The following is an 18,460-nucleotide window of genomic DNA, read 5'->3' on the forward strand; positions in this document are numbered from 1 at the left end:
GGAATAGTTTGTAACATTTATTTTAATACAGATCCGCGTATCATTTAAAATGATTTGATATGTAAAAGTCGTGCTGTGAGTTTCACAGTGTGGACGTTTTGCTTTTAATTCAGGGACCAAAGCAGATGAGACCAACTAATCTTTTTACACCAACCCGAGTACAAGCTGGAAATCCTTTTTTTCTTTTTACGCGCCGGACTGTGAGCCTCTGTTTGTTTTCATATGCGCACAAATGTGTATTTAATCATCGTGGTTCAGATAACACACCAGCATAAACAGCCCCAGGTTAGGCCGCATCCCGTGCTGGACTTTGAAACTCTGCACACATTTCAGTGAAGTGCTCCACCAGGTCCATTTCCTCCAACGCAGAATAGACACAGAGCCATTGGTCGTAAACGCAAAGCAGCAGACCAGACACACACACACACACTCGCACACACACAAACGCACACGTGCACACGCGCGTCTATCCCGTCCCCTGCTTTTTCAGAGATCAACATCATTTTCACACGTATCTGTCAAAAAACACCCCCCCCCCCCCACACCAAAAAAAAGGTCTGCAAATAAAAACCCCACAGAAAACTCCACACATTCCTTTTTGTATCTCCAACGCCGCGGCCTATGGACCGTCTATAAGGGAAGCGGGCCCAGACTAGTCCGTGAGACTGAACCGTGTAGAAAACAAAATGATAGTAAAAGTTAATGTCCTCCAATAGCTTTCATTGGGACAGGAATTCTCACCCCGCTTCCGCTCCTTTCAGGAGCTCAGACGGTTCCTTCAAAGACCTGAATAGCCCAACGCTCTGCGTGGCTAGACAGCAACTTTCAACTTGACCTTGGCCTCCAGCCGCGTCTACCTCTTAGGAAAAAAACTCCACTAATGCACCGCCAAGTCGAGAGCTGTGTTCTGTCTTTGCATATTGTAAACATGTCGGAAGTCGAGTGGCTGCGATTTTCACCTCTTTAAACACGACGTTATATCCGATTTTTCCTCGTTTTCTCAGAAGTTTTCTTTCACCTGAAGGCTTGTTTTCAGTGAGTCCCTTCCTGTGAACGTGTTTTACAGAAACGTTTATATGCGCACAAGCTGAATTATACCTGGAATATGTGGAATCTCTATACTTTCCTATGGCAGTCCTTCGCCCCCATAATTTTTGTTGCGCTGCTGGTGCAGATCGAGGACGGATAACTAAATGTCTCCGCATCAGTTGGCAACAGGCTTGTTTACCCTGAAGCACCATTCAAAATACAAGATGGTTTTTTTTTTAACATTACATTTTTATAAGTAGAATTCCCTCTATGGTCAATTGCTGTGCAATGGGGCCCACTTCGACGCAGACAAAGGCTGCTCAGTGTGGGTCAGGCTGCACACATCCATGTGTACAAAGTGCATTCTGGCATGTCTTTAGAAACATCTCCATCACTGTCGAATAATCAACTTTGTTTTTACACTTTAAATATAAGAAGAACGGCCAGTAAGTATGCAGGTCAGTACCTGGTTAGTACTATTTATAAGCGTTTGATAATGCTGAAATGCAAACCAGTAATGAATAGGATCTACTACACTAATTTGAGTCTTAACATTTTAAAAACTAATGCACAATATCCATCTCAAATGAAGCGGACGCGACAAAAAGAAAAAAAAATCCCCCCCGATAAACACGATCACCTCACTTCGCCGCATTTTTCTCCATTTAATTATCTGCACTGGGTGATGTTTACCGTCCCCTTTGCATAGCCCCGGTCACGTGACGGCGTCCGGACCAATGGTGGCGCGCCCCTCTGCGCTCTCGTGCGCGTCAGAGCGCCCTGACTCTCTGGGAACCAGTATCTCCTTCTAGTCTGTGGGCTTTTTAAAAAAGAGCCAGAAGCTTCAATGTTGGATGCCGTGCTATGACAACGTCACTGCTGCTCCGTCCGCGCTGGGTCGACCCCTCGGTGATGTTCCTCTACGACAACGGCGGAGGTTCAGATGAAGTGAGCAAGAACATGGAGGGTTTCGCCGGTGGCAACTTCGCCGCGAACCAGTGCAGGAATCTGATGGCGCACCCAGCGTCCCTGGCACCCAGCACGGCGTACTCCTCCGGCGAAGTGGCCACCTCCGGCATGGGCGAGCCGGTCAAACAGTGCAGCCCGTGCTCCGCGGCGCAGAATTCCTCCAGCGCGTCTCTGCCGTATGGGTATTTCGGCAGCAGCTATTACCCTTGCAGAATGTCGCATCACAGCAGCATAAAATCGTGCGGAGCGCAGCCCCCCTCCGCGTACGGGGAGAAATACATGGACACATCCGCCTCGGGCGACGACTTCGCCTCTCGGGCGAAGGAATTCGCGTTTTATCCGACCTACCCGTCAGGCCCCTACCAACCTGTCCCCAGTTACCTGGACGTGCCCGTGGTGCCAACGATCAGTGCGCCGTCAGAAGCCCGACACGAGTCCCTGCTGCCTATGGAGAGCTACCAACCGTGGACTCTCGCCGCCAACGGCTGGAACGGCCAGGTTTACTGCGCCAAGGAGCAGCCCCAGCCTGGACACATGTGGAAGTCTTCCATACCAGGTAGGATGCGTTCCTCGGCTTTTGGACTGGCTACAGTGTAACACAAGGGTTACACATTATTGAGAATGAGTTGTATGAAAATGTAATTAACTGTCGACCTACAAAACACATCGCCGTGATAGTATGGTTACCACAAAATCATAGTAATAATGCATTAATCTGCCTTATAATCGTGTTTAAACACATGAGGGGGAAACGCCACCCGCTGAGATGGTCGTTGTTATATAAAATATTCTAGCATATGTCCCGATAAATATTCCATGATCTGTCATTATCGCGCAACAGACAAAAGCTGTTCTAGGGATATGATTGTGAAATGTGATGGAAAACGTGTTGCTCAATTACGCACAGAAATTTCTAAGAGGAAAATGTGCTTTTGAGAGTGACTGAGAGGGTATAGGGCCACTTGTTGAGAGGTATGACAGCTCTTTTTTGACCTTTTTTTTTCTTCCCCTCCCTCCCCCCGCCCCAGACGCAGTGTCCCACACCGGCGGAGACTCCGGCTCTTATCGACGTGGGAGAAAGAAACGCGTGCCGTACACCAAGGTGCAACTGAAGGAACTGGAGCGCGAGTACGGCGCCAATAAATTTATCACGAAGGACAAACGGAGGAGGATATCTGCGCAGACCAACCTGTCCGAGAGGCAGGTCACGATATGGTTTCAGAACAGACGCGTGAAAGAGAAGAAGATCGTCAACAAATTGAAAACCATCAGCTAGTTAGGTATTTTCTTCTTATTGTTTTTTTTTTTAATCACGGACAATATCTATGGGAGAAACTACTACCACACACACACACACGCACGCACACACACACACACACGCACACACACACACACAGACTTGGACTCGTGTGAATTGGAATAACGCAACTCCTTCCCGACTGAGCATGATTTATATTTGTACGTTGCCAAATGATTTTCTCGGAGCTTCTGGACCAAAACTTCGGAGGCCCCTGAACGCCGGACCCAGTTCCCTTCCGCGTGTTGTTAATTATTTTTTTTAAGGAGTCAAGTGGAAGGAAAATATATAGAACTGCATCAAATGTGACTTTTCCCCTCCTCTGGCAAGCAGTCCTTCATGCAGGAAAAGTGACCCCAGTTCAGAAAGGTGTGCGCCACCGAGCTACGCCTTTATCTGCAGGTTTTTAACGAGAGCGATAAAGGCGAAGATTCACGGGGAAGTGTCGGTGTAACGGATTTGGACCTTGGGAATGTTAAATATTAATCTCTCCTGCCTTCCTTTTTTATTATTTTTTTTTTAAACCTACTCACATGCTTAGCTTGTAATGAAGTTTTAGTCTCGTCGTACGGATCCGTCATTACCCAATTCACGGTGCAATGCCTATTATAATGCTTAGATAATCGTCCGGGATATATGTTCATATCAATCATAACTTCAAATTTTTTTTAAATAATGTGTGCGTATTCATGTGGTTGTATATAAAAGTAAATTCCGGCATGATAATCCAGGTAATTTGTGTGTGTGAGTCCAGTATGTCGGTGTTTAAAGTCCGTTCCAATAAAATATGAACCTGGTTGAATATATTTTTTTTTAATGGACCCGTTTAATCGTAGCTCAGTTTTTCATTCATGTTTTTTAATTTTATGTTCAACCAATTTCTCCTCTGGAAGAAACGATCCCTAGACATGTTAGGCCCACAGTCAGCATTTTAGCAAATTGGGTTTAAATGTAGTGAAGGTTTCGTGTTGTGGCTTTTGCTGGCTTTGCTGTCATATAAATTTAATTTATATCCAGAAATGCCAAACACAAATTCTGTTTTCGAAATTCAAACATTTTAACTTGAGTGCAGTATGAGAGGTGCATATGTTTGTCCCTGGGAGCAGAGGGAGCAGGTCAGCTGAGGCTCGTCTCTGCTGAACTGTTGGCTGACGTCGCCATCTACCGGCGACTTTTCGACATGCTCAGGTAAACACTCTCAAAGGTGTAATAATGAGAATAATATTAAATTATAGTTTTAAAAAAATCCTTTGTTGATGATATACCAATGTTACTTTGCATTATACTATAATTTTCTAAATATTTTGTGGAGACAAACACACAGTCGCGGAGTGTAGAAAATCTCATTTTATTTTAATAATTAAATTATAAAACATTATTAAACTCCCTCTTGGTGTGACTGTACAATAAAATAATGGCTTGAATATGAAACGTCACAAAGGACATTTCACCTTTAAGTGTGCAGACATTAACTCAAACTAATGTTCTGTTCCGCTACAAATGCATTTCCTCGTGCTTAAAAAAAAACTTATCCATAATTAAATGTTAAACATGAAACACGTTCAGCACAAGGAAACGTTTTAATACGACTCACCCTTTAGGTAAATTGCTGTTATGTTTACGTTGCCTTAATATGTTGCGTTTACTGATCTGCCGTCTATTTTACTCGTAAAATGTAATATTCAATATATAAAAATCAGGAAATAAAAGACCAGTTGATTTGGTCAACTTGACTACACATGTACGTGTCGGTTGTTTGACTTCAAACGGCGCCGGCGGACGAGTGTGTTTACATTTTGTGTTCGTATCATCGTTGTTATGTATATACCTGTTAAACTGAATCCCAGAAGAACTCTCTTAATGTTTGATTATAATTCTCGCATTTCTGGTTGCCTTCTGCAAAAAAAAAATACAAAATATTAGCGTAAGGTTAAAAATGACACGGCGTTATTGTGATGAATGAAAAAAAAAATGTAACGCAGAATTTAATTCCATGCATTTTCTGGTGACTTCACAGAAATATTTGACGTGGTCATGTGTGGCATTTAAAAAAAAAAAATTCAATAAAATCTTGGGAATTTTACATTTGCATCAGAGAGAACTGCATTTTTAATCTTAGAGATTTCGATCTGAATTGAGTGCTTGTATACGAGAGAACGTTTGTCGACGCCGTGTGTCGGGAGATGAACTCTAAAATATATATTACACTAGAGATTACAGAATACATGCCCTTAAAATGTCATTCATAGTAATCCGACAGATTATTCAAAGTGAGTAACGTTTAAAAAAAAAGGTACTTTGAGTGACTCCAACATTGTCTCACATTACGATTCCAAGCAACACTGAATGAATATGTGTATTCACACAGTACTGGTCTATGAAGTTTTTTGTTTTTTTTTAAAAGGACGAAGACCCAGAGTTTTCTTTGACCTTTTTATTTTCCACATGAAACATCATGTTAGAATGAACACCTGAACAAGACTTAAAAAAATAAAATAAACTTTTGTGCATTTCAACAGTTACATTGGAACATTATGTTTTCATTTTGTCGCCATGCCTAAGAAAATGCAGTTTTTACCTTTTTCTGTTTATTCACACGTCACTGCTGTAGAGTTCTCACACGGCTGTTTGAAAGGTCCCCAGATATTTTATGCGTGTGTGTGTGTGTGTATTTATATACTAATATATCAGGCTACACGCTCATGCATGTTGTATAGTATTGGCTGCTCTCTACTTTGGTTTGTTTGTTGGGCAGAACAGTTCAGCAACTTTACTTCACTCTACTGACAGACTGATACACTGCAGGTGTGACCATCAAGAGTTGAACTGGTCGACAACGATGCTACTTTTAGTGATGTATAGGCTTTGTAATAAACCAACCCCATTATGTGATAAATTGAATTTTCTATCTAAATTGCGGCTGTGACTAACCGGTTGCTCGTGTTTCGAGGAACTCCGTTACATGTATTCCGTTACCCCGCAGCTCTGCCAGTCAAATGTCAGACATGAAACCGAATCCGTCCTGATTCCCAGCGCCAGCTCCGGTTATGGCCTCGTGGTTGTAGTCGATCATGTAACGGTCTCTGCTTGTTTTGTCAAATTTGCCATCTTTATGTATTCGCCTATATATGTCTTCCGCCCAAAAATACTTTTGAGCACATGTGCTTGCACTGTGGATTACAATCGTCTACATTCTAAAAACGCACATGCTCATAGGTAAGCTTGTGTGTTGTCTGAAACTGTTTAACGGCCATAGTCACGAAAATATATATCTAAATATTCAGTATCTTCGACAAAAATAGGTTTTAAATAATACAAAATAATACATTTCTATCAATCCTGATCCATAATCTGGTGCTTTATATTATATTATTCATTATATAATATACAATATTATAGAATGGGTGTATGAATGGGTGAATGTGACTTGTGCTGTGAAGCGCTTTTGGGTGATCGAAAAGCGCTTTGTAAATACAGTCCGTTTACCATTTTACCATCATTATTAACTATGATGCAATGATAGTGATGATGATATAATAATAGTGATTAAACTGACAATAATATGACAATATACTTTTATTGTATACTATTTATAATGAGTTTATATGCTAATATGTGCTTGTGGTTGTCCATTGTAGCTATTTACAGGATATAAACTATTTATATTATTTATTGGACATTATAAATTATAAGGTCCAATAGCCTTTTATCTTGATGATTTATTTTTCTCCACATTTCAAAGCATCTTTTTCTAAATTTGACTCATCAACACGAGAGGTGTGTTAACCACATGGATCATAGCTAACGGCTCGATTGTGAAGTATCTGTGATGAAATATGTGAGTAGTCGGATATGTTATGCTTATGACACGCACGCGGCCGTGCAGCTCGTTGGCCGGGTCAGAATTGTCCGCGCGCACGAACTGCCGCGTCGTCTCGCTCCCACGTCCTCTCCTGACGCACCAGCACCGCGCGAGCGCGCACGTGTGTCACACGATAAGCTCCGAGATGGGGAGCAAAAAAAAGGTGGGATGTCTGACTGCTCTGTGCGTCGAGGAGTCAAAAAAAACAAAACAAAACCCAGCAGCGGAAGCTTCGCAGCGGAAGTTTACTGCAGTGACGTATACAGCCGGGCGGCTGGCCACAGTTTGCTTGTGAGAGCGCACAGGGGCGTCCCATTGGTCTGTTGAGGACCAAAACAAGCCCTCAAGTCCCGCCTCCTGCCGGAGACCCTAGCGCGATAGTCCAAAGCTCACAGAGCTCAGCGCCCCGCCCAGCCCTTCCCTCGGTGGGGGAGCAGTCTGTGGTGGGACGGCCCACCGGCTGCAAGGGCTGCTTCACCCTTCAACAATTGAGCTCTGCTGCCACACTAAGGAACAACGGTGAATTACAGTTAATTTAGTGGTCGAAAGCGGATATATGCACTTTTCTTTTTTAAATGCAAAAAAGCCCTGCACCTGCAATACACGTGTACTTTATCACAAATGGGTGAAGAAATTAATTAAGAAATAAACGTGTCTATTATTTGAGGGACGCTTTGAAAGCAAAATATTTTAGCCTGTGCCATTTTCTGCCATATTAAATCTCATGTTTGGACCAACACTGACAATAGAAACATTCAATTCATGGTTTCTTGTCGTCGAATTAATTTAAATTTTGAAATGTTGTATCCATATTAAAGCTTAAGGGACGCACCATACGTAACCTTGACATATTCTCCATATTGCTGAATGAAGTATTTCCATGTGCGGCTAATCGGATCAGTGAACTTGCCAGATGTAGACCACATATCTCATAGATGTAGTATAGCCTCGCCTGGTCCTGTTCGTCCCGCGCCCGTCTGTCGGATGTGGATGAAGGCAGACACAACTGGCCCTCGGCTTTGCTCTTTACATTGACCTTCGCTGTCTCCATGCGCAAAAAGCAGGCGAGGCCTGCAGCCTCCAGTCACTCAACAATAACAGCTCTGCTCAGGCTTGAAAAGACGAGTTTTGTTTTCGGAGCTAATCTCGTAATACACCACAAACACCCGAGCAGACACAAGCTTATCCGAGACCGTGACAGCGGTCAAATAGAAGCACTTGACCGAGATTATGTGGAAGCTTCCTTTCACGTAGCCGGCGCCTTATTCCCCCACAGGCGGACCCGATCCTGTCCTGCATAACCCCGTAGATCATCATCTCATTTGGTTTCAAGTATAAAAGTCACATAATTTACTGTATTCGATTATGAAGGGTCTAGGCTGCCACTGCCCCCCCCCCCCCCCCCCCCCCCAGAACTACAGCCAGTGTATGCTGCATGCACCGCATGCGTGGCTTTTCTGTTTTCGCATACGCACAATACATGAATTGCTTTGACACAAAACTACATATTTCACGTTATTTCAAGTCAGAATATCCAACCTAACCAAATTGAAACCCTTTGTTAAATGGTTTACACTTGGCCTGTAGGATGATATTCCTCACAATTTAGTGTCCGAAGTATATTTAGAAATACGCATCACAAGAGAAAATGTGTTGCCAGAGGCTTCTCATGAAGATAATGCAAAAAATAAAGTAATTTAAAGACAAATACTTAATAATTTCATGTTTGGGTTCTTTCGGATAACAGTAGACGATTTGTCCGTCCTCCAAAAGAGCCCGGATAAATAAAGATCTGCGGATGATAATGAAATCCGCCCATGTCGTGAGATTCGCTCAGCATTATTTGATCCTGGATAAAACAAATGCGAGACAAAAAGTCATCATAACATACCACATGGTGTTCACGAGGTGAACATGAAAGGCGAGAGCTAGAAATGTATTTCAGTGGCGACGTTTCCTTTTTGAATTCCGTCCTTCAGTCGATTAAACCAGTTAATATAGAATCCGAATATTATCCAAAATGTCTTTATTTGACGCGTTCTCCGTGGAAATTAATCCACTTTTCCACACCCAGGAAAGAAATAACGGGAACCCAGTGACGGGGAGGTTAAACGCGCAATGTGCTCCATTCCATCAAAATTGTCTACGGCGCGTTGCGCATAAGGTTTGATTTTGGAAATGATTTCCAAATGTCAATATAACAACGATTGTTGAACATTTAAAGCCAAACTCAACACGAGACGTTGAAAAAAAAACCCAAATGTATTAAAGTGTAGAGAAAGAAAACGCATTTTTACTATTCGCGAGGCCCGATCCGATTCTACTCTGCATTAAAACGGAGGATCATATTTTCTCAGAAAATACGAGCACAATCGGAGAACTTGGATATTTTTTTAGTTTTTTTTTTTTACTATTGCCTAGTTTGTGCATTTAAGTCCCTTTTTTCCTAAACAAATTGAAACGTGATTTCTTTATCTCATTCCTTTCCATTCTCTCTTTTCAATGGTTAAATTCTCTGTCCTTTTTTGTCCAGGCCCCGCTGCTCCTCCTGACGCCGGGTTCCCCAGGATTCCCTCCGCAGGTCAGAGCCTCCACATGGTTCGTCAGAGGTGCTCCCGTTGACCGTGGAGTTGGTCAGCTTTCCCCCCTTGCAAATGGGCCCCTGTGTGGTCCGCCACGGCCCGCCTGTCGTCGCCATCGCCGTCGGCCCACATGCCCCTGTCACCTGTGGATAAATCAACAGATGTTCGCTTCAATCAGGTTCACCTTCTTTTTTCCCCCTCAGATGTCCCTGCTCGCTCCTCTGTGCTCGGGCCTATAAGCGCTCAGATCTGATTGTCTCAGTCTGATGGTTTTACAACTGCTGCTGCTGCAGCTCCAGCCTCATATCAATGTAGCCTGCAACATAATAACGGCTGAGCCAAGACCACGTAACATTCAAGTTCAACACCACCTTTTAAAAACATCTCATAAGCACATTTGCACTGAAATAAAATCCCCAACACAACTAAGCTCTTTTTTAAAACTGAATCTTACTAGACTTAAAAACACATTTACTCATTAACTCGGCCTACAGTTGTTAGTCGCTCTTGTCTCTTCGCATTTTCAGCCAAATGTGCTCATGACTAAACCCTCCAGTGAAGTTGAATCCTGTGAACTTTCTGAATGCACGCATGAGAATATGCGCATAGAAAGGGTCACAGTTGTGAGGCCAACACACACACGTCGTCTCTTGGAGTAGTCAGCCTCTGCCTGTGCATCTCGTCGGTCGCCTGCTCTGCACAACTGTGAACTATAAAGTCACTGTTTTCATGTCGAGATTAAGAATAGATGCCTCGAGGCGCAGGTGTGGTGGCTGCTTTTTTCTTCTTCTTCTTTCTACCATAAAATGGAAACAAAACAGCCTGTACTAAAACTCCGTGGGCTTTTACAAAATTCCACTTAAAGACTGAAACTACAGGAGGTTGTCTTTTGCAAGACACTGAATGCGCCCATTTAGCCTCCTTTACAGCCCACGGGGCCCTACCTGACGTGGCGTTAAACTGTACTTTCAGACCCTCCCCAGGATGGCCGGCGTGTTTACTTGTTGTCTGACAAGGTTTTATGGCGCAGAAGATGGGGCAATCCGGCCGGTCCGCCGCATTCTCTTCCTAACACAACTGCCCGCACTTTCTGCTACTCCAGATCAGAGACTCCTCTCAATTTAAACTAAAACACATAGTGCCATTATCTTTGACCTACGGGTTTTTTTTAAGTCAAGTATTTGTGTATTTTTAAAAACGTTAGTGTGTGCTTTAAGGCACGAAAACATGAAAACAAAACCTTAGACGATTACAAAAAAGGGTGATAATGGCAAACAAAAACCGCTCTCAGTTTTCCGTCCTTGTGTCAAATCTGCTTCATATAGTCACAATATGTCTTACTATCAAGACCCGCTTTCACTTTATGTTTATGTCTCAGGCTATATGTTTCCTTCTTTTTCTCCAAAATCTGACATTAAGTGAATCTTGCCTGCGCTTAAAATGAGGTTGTCCTCCAGCTCGTTTGAGGTTCGATGATTCTCCAACGAGTGTGTTAGAATCAGCAATTTACCATTTTACTCTTTGTAGTGTTGAATTCTAACCTAGATCATAGAGTAAATCAAGAGCTCGCATCTCGTGTGGAACCGTGTTAATTTGACTTTCCTCCTCAGCCTCATACAGTTACAGGCTCCACGTTATCGACCCATCTTGTAACCCAAAGCCGTGCGTAAATGCGACGGCAATTAAAGAGGAACTCCATCCGGGGCACAGTGTGGGCCCTCTGCTCCCAGCGAAGGAGTCGCTCCCTCCCCCGAACTTGAAGTCGACCGTATACAGACAAAAAGCTTTGGCTTTGAGAGCTTTTTACTCAGCGCCAGACTGCAGTTATGAAGAGGAAAACCCGCACCACTTGGATTGTCTGATGATCAGCTGGTGGCTCCCTCTAACACGAAACACATTTCACCCTAAAATAAGCTGTATTTTCCAATTATTGTCTCAATTTTAGCACATTTGAAAACCCCCAAAACAACCAACAACAAACAATTAACTCGTTATTTAACCCAGTGGTTACAGATATGAATTATTTATTATAACTTACCTTAGTTGAGTACAGACATGGTTTGTCTCTGTGTTGTTGTTAATCCTCAGCTGCTGACTTTGAATGGCGAATGGTTTAGGTGGCGACTTCCTATCACGCTTGACCAGTTTTGTGGTGTCTGTCTGGCCTGGGAGGAGGAGGAGGGAGGGAAAAAAAAGCGCACTAGAATACTATAGCAGCTATAAAAATGCAGGTCTGTGTAGAGCTGGCTTTGGTTTTCCTGGGCATCCTGTGCTCAATTACAGCTTAAAAGCTTCAGCACACAACTCCTAGAATTTGTCTGGATTGACCGAGAAGGCGGAGCGTGTGGTCCTGAAGACACTGCCGTTGCTTGTGTGCGTCTGCAATTTATCCAAATAAAGTGGACGGCGGGTTGCTTTTCCTGTTTTGATACACTTCACGGGGGCGTTAGTTGGTACTTGCGCCGTCTTAGTGTGTGTGTGTGATGTTTCAAGGTTGCGTTTCACGTGTGCCATCGGGAGCCCCTTGGGTCCCCATGGGTCCACGTCGGGCTGTGGGGCCCTGGCCAGCCGCCGCGGTCCTAATCCGCGACCAGGTCTCCCATTCACAGCACATTAGAGTCAGGTTGCAGCCTATGCAGAACGAGCTCCAAGGTGGCCTCGAAGCGGAGAGCCAGGGAGTGTCCACTGTGACAAGGTTACGAAATCAAATAGAATAAATCTCTGCATTTCAAATGGTTCCAATTTCTTATCTGAATTTACTTGAGGTTCTATGGAAAGTAAAGCTTTGGTTCACAACTATTTGCGTTTTTCCTATTGCCGATGTATGGCTTCAAGGTATTTGGGACATTTCCATTCAGCATTTAGAATAGGTTTCTGGAGAAAGTGTTGCCATTAAAAAATTAGGTATATTTTTTTATATGTGTATTGCAAATTACATCTGCAAAATGCAGCTGCAGGTATTTTTTAAATCCCTGCAAAACAGCATTTGTGTACTTTTGGTTGTGTGCGCGTTGATGGAACTTCAAAATGTGCATGTATACGTGCGTCATTGTAAGAAATAGAAAAAAGGGAATAGATGGAAATTATTATTTATCTGGACATTAAAAGTACTTTTACTCACTGATCCACGCACATTTGAATACATATTCGCCCCAAAAACGTAAAGAAGAAGCCGTGCGTAATGGAGGATGCATCTTTTCGGAGAGGTTAGTGAAGCCACTAAACGTTAATATGAGGGAAAACAAAGTAATAAGGAGTAAACTTTAAAAATAGAATACGTTTTGTTTTTCTAGAGAGCTTATAACATTTTACTACCGAGCAGATTGTTTTAATGATTGTTGGCGTCAGCCTTTAACTGTCAATTCATTCGTTTTTCCGCAATAAACCTGTTTCTTTTTCTCTCCCTGAGACGTGTCTGTCGGTTTCTCCTGTTTATGCGACTGATAATAAAATACAACCATAATAAGAATATATCAAACATCTTAAAATGATCATTTAGAATGTATGTGTTGATGCAAGGTTTTAAAGAACAGATACGGTTCCGTTGACTCTGTCTACCTTATGAAGTTGTTTTTCTGTTAACTATACATTTGAAGACGGTTTATTTTGTCAATATTTAAATTCGGTCCTTGCTCTTCTGTCACTAAACGCAAGGCTTACGCCATCTGAAACATTAGCCGCTACTTTGAACATGACCCTGATAACCAAATGTTCAGTGGGCATTTGGTCGTCAGGGTCTGCCATGTTGTAAAACCACCAAACGATGAGGACAGAGACATTTGTAAAAGGGCACATGAATAGACTAGGTGGTTGTTGCCTTCTTTCAGTTAAAGTCTGTATTATCTGTCTCGAGTAATGTTTGTTTAGTTAATGTTATTGTCGGATATGCTGAATGCTTGATCCCTTATTTTTTCACACACTGTTTACATTTGTAAAAAAAAAAAAGAAAAACTGGAAAAACTTGAAATGACCACATTTTTCGAGGACAGACAAAGTGTGGAAGCGCACAAAAGCTTCTGGAAAATTATTATTGATATTTTGGCTAAAGCTTTGGAATTCCTCCTCTCCAGTTTTTTTTTTAACAGCCAGCGTCCACTTATAGTTCTCTGTTCTGCTGACTTCGTTGCGTGTGAAGGAATTCGTTTTTTAAGCCCGACATGGCGATGAACCACCAATGTCAAGCTTTAGGACACACGGCAGTCATGCCTCTTACTTTCTTGCGCGCGCGTGCACACACACACACACACACACACACGCACACACACACACACGCACACACGCGCACACACACACACACACACACACACACACACACACAGACACACACACACACACACACACACACTCTCACTCACTCACACACACACACACACACACAAACACACACACACACACACACAGCCTGAAAATCTGTCAATTTCTGCCGCGTGGTCACGTGACCTCCTCCTCCGTGGAGTGGATGGAGATGGCTCTCCACGTCAGCCTACGTCTCCAAATTTCTGTTTAGCGAACCTGCTTCAAAGAGGCAAGAGGCACGGCGCTTCAGAGCCATGTTCAGGGCGGCTATAGAGGAATCAACCCCCAACATAGAGTTGTAGTAGGTGGTGAGCGACCATGATGGATTTTGACGAGAGGGTCCCCGTCGGATCGAACATGTATCTGCCCAGTTGCACTTATTACGTGTCGGCGGGGGCTGATTTCTCCGGTCTTCCCTCGTTTTTGTCCCAGAGTCCGTCCACCCGCCCCATGACATACTCTTACTCGTCTAACCTGCCGCAGGTCCAGCCCGTCAGAGAAGTGACTTTCAGGGACTATGCAGCCATTGACCCGTCCGGTAAATGGCCGCACCGGGGGAGCTTGCCTCAGTGCTACCCCAGCGCAGAGGACATGGTGCACCGGGACTGTTTGTCGGCGCAAACCGCCGTCGTAGGGGACATGTTCGGTAAGAACAGCCCCGCAGCAGCCGCCGCCGCCGCGTACCACCACCACCACCACCACCACCATGCGAGCGCCGGGTCCGCCGCGTCCAATTTCTACGGGAACGTGGGCAGGAATGGCGTGCTGCCACAAGCCTTCGATCAGTTTTACGAGACGGCGTACGGGAACGCGTCGGAGAGCTCCTCCACGACCGGCTACTCGGGGGACAAATCGGCCACCAAGCAGCCCAGCTCTGCGCCGGAGGACGCGCCGTCGTGCCGGGACGCCGAAGCGAAGGAGCCCCGGGAGGAGACGAGCAGCCCGGAGTTATCTTCCGGCAACAATGAGGAGAAATCCAGCAGCGGCAGTACGTATTAAAGTCAGCGCCTAGGTTATGGGAGAAAGTTTGCAATCTTGCGCGCCGCTGTTAAAATTTTTATATGCTGTTTTATAAGCATATAAGGTTTATAGAGGGCCCGTAGACCCCCCACCCCCCAGCAAAACTTTGTTATAAACTGCAGGATCACGTGTTTGGAATTGAAATTGGCCGTGAAAGACAACCGGCCAGTGAATTTTCTTAGCCCAACACTCCCTGACGTCCCCCCCCCCCCCCCCCCCATACCCCCCCCCCCAACTGTTCCCGTGAATTCCTATAGAGAGCTGCGTTAATTCCACGTATTAATGAACGTGGTTGTTTCACGGTTTCTTAGCGTTAAATGAGCATTTGCATGTAATGAGGGTGGTGGCTCTGGTTTAAGGTTTAGCACACATGCGCTCTCTCCTGGTAAAGCTATCATGTAGTGTGTGTGTTCCAACTTGTACATTCTCTCCCGTGTGTTCTGTAAAAACCAATATAACAATTTCCATTTAAACTGTTTATTACACAACTCATTCTCCTATTCCTGTAGCTGTAGCAGCCGGCTGCTTATACATTGTGAAAGTGAGCTTGTTGTTTTCATGTGCCTGAAAAGGTCAAAGCCCAAGTGTATAGTCTGGTGAGCCAGCTGCGAACGCTTTGGTAATCTTTCAAAGTGTAATATAATATCGGTATATATGACACTTGAAATGTTGAAACGGGAAATAAGTTATTAACGCTTTATGTGGAGGAAATCTGCTTGTGCGTAATCTGGGTAACATCCAGGGCGTATAAATCTTCTTTTTTTTTTAACACAGTCGTGGCTACTATGACACGTTTTTGTATTTTCTGAGACCGATATAATATTTTTGTTGTGCGCGTGTGTGTGTGTGTGTGTGTGTGTGTGTGTGTGTGTGTGTGTGTGTGTGTGTGTGTGTGTGTGCGCGCGTGTGTGCGCGCTTTCCAGGTGGACAGAGAACCCGCAAGAAGAGGTGCCCTTATTCCAAATACCAGATCAGAGAACTTGAACGAGAATTCTTTTTCAGTGTGTACATCAACAAGGAGAAGCGCCTGCAACTGTCTCGGATGCTCAACCTCACCGACCGACAAGTGAAAATCTGGTTCCAGAATCGTCGCATGAAGGAGAAGAAACTGAACAGAGATCGATTACAGTATTACACGTCCAACCCTCTGCTTTAGCTCGACGGAGCAATTGTCCCGTGCTCCAAAAAAAAAAAGAAGAAGAAAGAAACAGTCCTCCGCTGTGGGACTGACTGCGTTTACAGACTGACTCTCCGGGGCTGTGACTGTCCCTGTGTACATTGTGTTCCACGATGGCCGCTACGGCAGCAGCGGCAGCACTGCTCAATGGTTAATTTCAAGTTCGAGGACAACAGTATCCTGTGATCTGAAGAACCAAAAGAATGAGCATGAATTGACACTGTGCGGACTTTGTATCGATTCCGCTGACTCTCTTTTTTTGGGGGGGGGTGGTGTCGAAACGGGATTATTGTCCTCGCCAAGACTGTGCGTGCGAAGGCCCCATGTCAACGTTAGTGTGACTCTCAGACGCCGTGTCTAATTCTCCCTCCACGCCGGCGACGAATCATTTTAGCAGTCTAATCGACTCGCCCAGTGTATTTTGTAATCAAATGATTTATTTTTCCCCTCCTGTTTTTTTTTTTTTTTAAATCAGAAAAAAAAACAAAACAACTGGTAGATTTTTCAGGATGATGGCGAACAAGTGACTTTGATAACTGAATCTATATTGGTGTGACCAAATGATGAGTCCGAACCGGATGAGAATGTTATGTGTTTCTGTTTTTTTTTGTTTTTTTGTCTGCTTATTTATTTTGTAGCCACTTCGTTTACTATCACGTTTAATGCCACGGCTTATACCAATGTCCGCTGATACGGAGATGAGGCCCTGCGGGGGTTCGTGTTGAGTTTGGGCTGACCTCAAAACAAGCTTCTTTTTTGGTCATCTTTTCTATAACCTGCAGAGTGAAGACTGAAGTATTTATATTTTTGACTATCTTTCAATATCCAAATCCATATTTTTCTTTTTCTTCTTCTTTGATTTGGGGAGACTATCAGGCGAGTTTATTGATAATGCAGGCCAAACCAGAGAGATAAGCTTGTCCACTGGATCCGTGTGGAGTTGCACTGAGGTACACGCCCAACACATTCACACAGGTATACAGCCTCTATGCAGCGGAGCCTCCTCGGTCTGATACTGATGCGGAATAGCAGAATATTTTTCTCTCATGACTCCTGATCCTTTGGTACTTGCAGTCTAAGAAAAAAAAAAGAATCTACATTTTTAAAACTTAGCAGTCAGGGCAAAGCTGGTCAGGGTCATCTCATTGAATCAACTACTTGGTATGCCCCCCAAAAAACCCTATTGTGTATTATACTCTATTTCCAAATAAAAACGACAAATGAAATTATTATTAAAAAAAAGAAATACATTTCTGCGTGGTTATTTGCCTTTCTTTAAAAAAAATAAAATAATGTCATACGCCATGGTTAAGGAAAAAACACACGCACGTGGCATTTCTTTCATTTCATTTTTACACACACACACACACACACACACACAAACACACACACACACACACACATGCCAAATGAACACGTTCAAGTCGCCCACGGCAGCTTTGTCACATTTACGTGTCCGAGAAAACAAATATGACTCTAATGTGCAGCACATGAGAGTTCACGTGCAGTCCGGACCCTTTATACAAGGCACAGGCAAATTTTTAACACGTGTTGACATTTATTTTTATGGTAGGTGAATAAAATAACGATTTTTTCCCCCCCCCAAAGTTGTCAATTTTTGTTAAACAATTATTTCACACAACCTTCATCGTTTGATTTTGGAACTTGGATACATAGGAAATTTAGATAAACTTACATGTGCAAATAGATAGAATCTTATTCTTCTGCTGCTACATTGTCCAATGATTCGAAACCATGTCCCGCGGTATTTTAAAACTCTCACATTCCGTTTGAAGGAAATCTTTGTTACTGAGCCAATGCGGATAACACGCTTATCTGTCTCCATAACATTTATTGTGGCCAAACATTCAGCATTGCACCATCTTAACTTTGTTTCCTATTCGTGTCTCACCCTGTCTCTTAGTAGTCCTTGTGTGTATGTGTGTATGTGTGTGCGTGTCTGTGCGTGCGCGTGTATCTGCGTGCGCGCTGTCATTTCGCTGATTGGCTTTTGGAGACACTGTTCTAACAGCCTTCTCCTTTGGCGAGGGTCGCCATATTTGCTGTTGTTATCACTGTGTTTATGGCAGCCAGCCGCAGCGCATTGGCGTTCATATATGACAGTCAAAAGGGCCATAAACGCGGGGGAGAGAGAGGCTGAAGTTTATGGTTGCCTCTCTTTGCCATAGTCCGGCCTTGCCTCGCGCATCCTTTACTGCGCGCTGGAA

At 43.7% G+C, this 18,460-nt stretch overlaps 2 protein-coding genes and 1 long non-coding RNA gene across 4 annotated transcripts; 2 read left to right on the forward strand and 1 right to left on the reverse strand.

The window, feature by feature from the left end:
- The first annotated feature begins 1,811 nt into the window (after positions 1-1,811).
- On the forward strand, positions 1,812-5,811 carry hoxa13a (homeobox A13a). Its single transcript, XM_035621517.2, has 2 exons — positions 1,812-2,554; positions 3,027-5,811. The coding sequence occupies exons 1-2, from the start codon at positions 1,894-1,896 to the stop codon at positions 3,272-3,274; spliced, it is 909 nt and encodes a 302-aa protein (XP_035477410.1). The 5' UTR covers positions 1,812-1,893; the 3' UTR covers positions 3,275-5,811.
- A 3,589-nt stretch (positions 5,812-9,400) lies between these two features.
- LOC118292527 lies at positions 9,401-18,060 on the reverse strand. Of its 2 annotated transcripts, XR_004786919.2 has the most exons (3): positions 17,929-18,060; positions 11,778-11,904; positions 9,401-9,882 (listed from the first exon to the last, which is right to left on the reverse strand). It is a non-coding gene; the product is annotated as an uncharacterized LOC118292527 (long non-coding RNA). The 2 variants fall into 2 exon arrangements; XR_004786918.2 differs by lacking the exon at positions 17,929-18,060 and having other exon boundaries at positions 11,778-14,032.
- On the forward strand, positions 14,195-17,482 carry hoxa11a (homeobox A11a). Its single transcript, XM_035621519.2, has 2 exons — positions 14,195-15,023; positions 15,979-17,482. The coding sequence occupies exons 1-2, from the start codon at positions 14,354-14,356 to the stop codon at positions 16,209-16,211; spliced, it is 903 nt and encodes a 300-aa protein (XP_035477412.1). The 5' UTR covers positions 14,195-14,353; the 3' UTR covers positions 16,212-17,482.
- Positions 18,061-18,460: the final 400 nt, after the last annotated feature.

This window comes from Scophthalmus maximus, chromosome 22 (assembly GCF_022379125.1).
Source record: "Scophthalmus maximus strain ysfricsl-2021 chromosome 22, ASM2237912v1, whole genome shotgun sequence".
NCBI classification, from domain to species: domain Eukaryota; kingdom Metazoa; phylum Chordata; class Actinopteri; order Pleuronectiformes; family Scophthalmidae; genus Scophthalmus; species Scophthalmus maximus.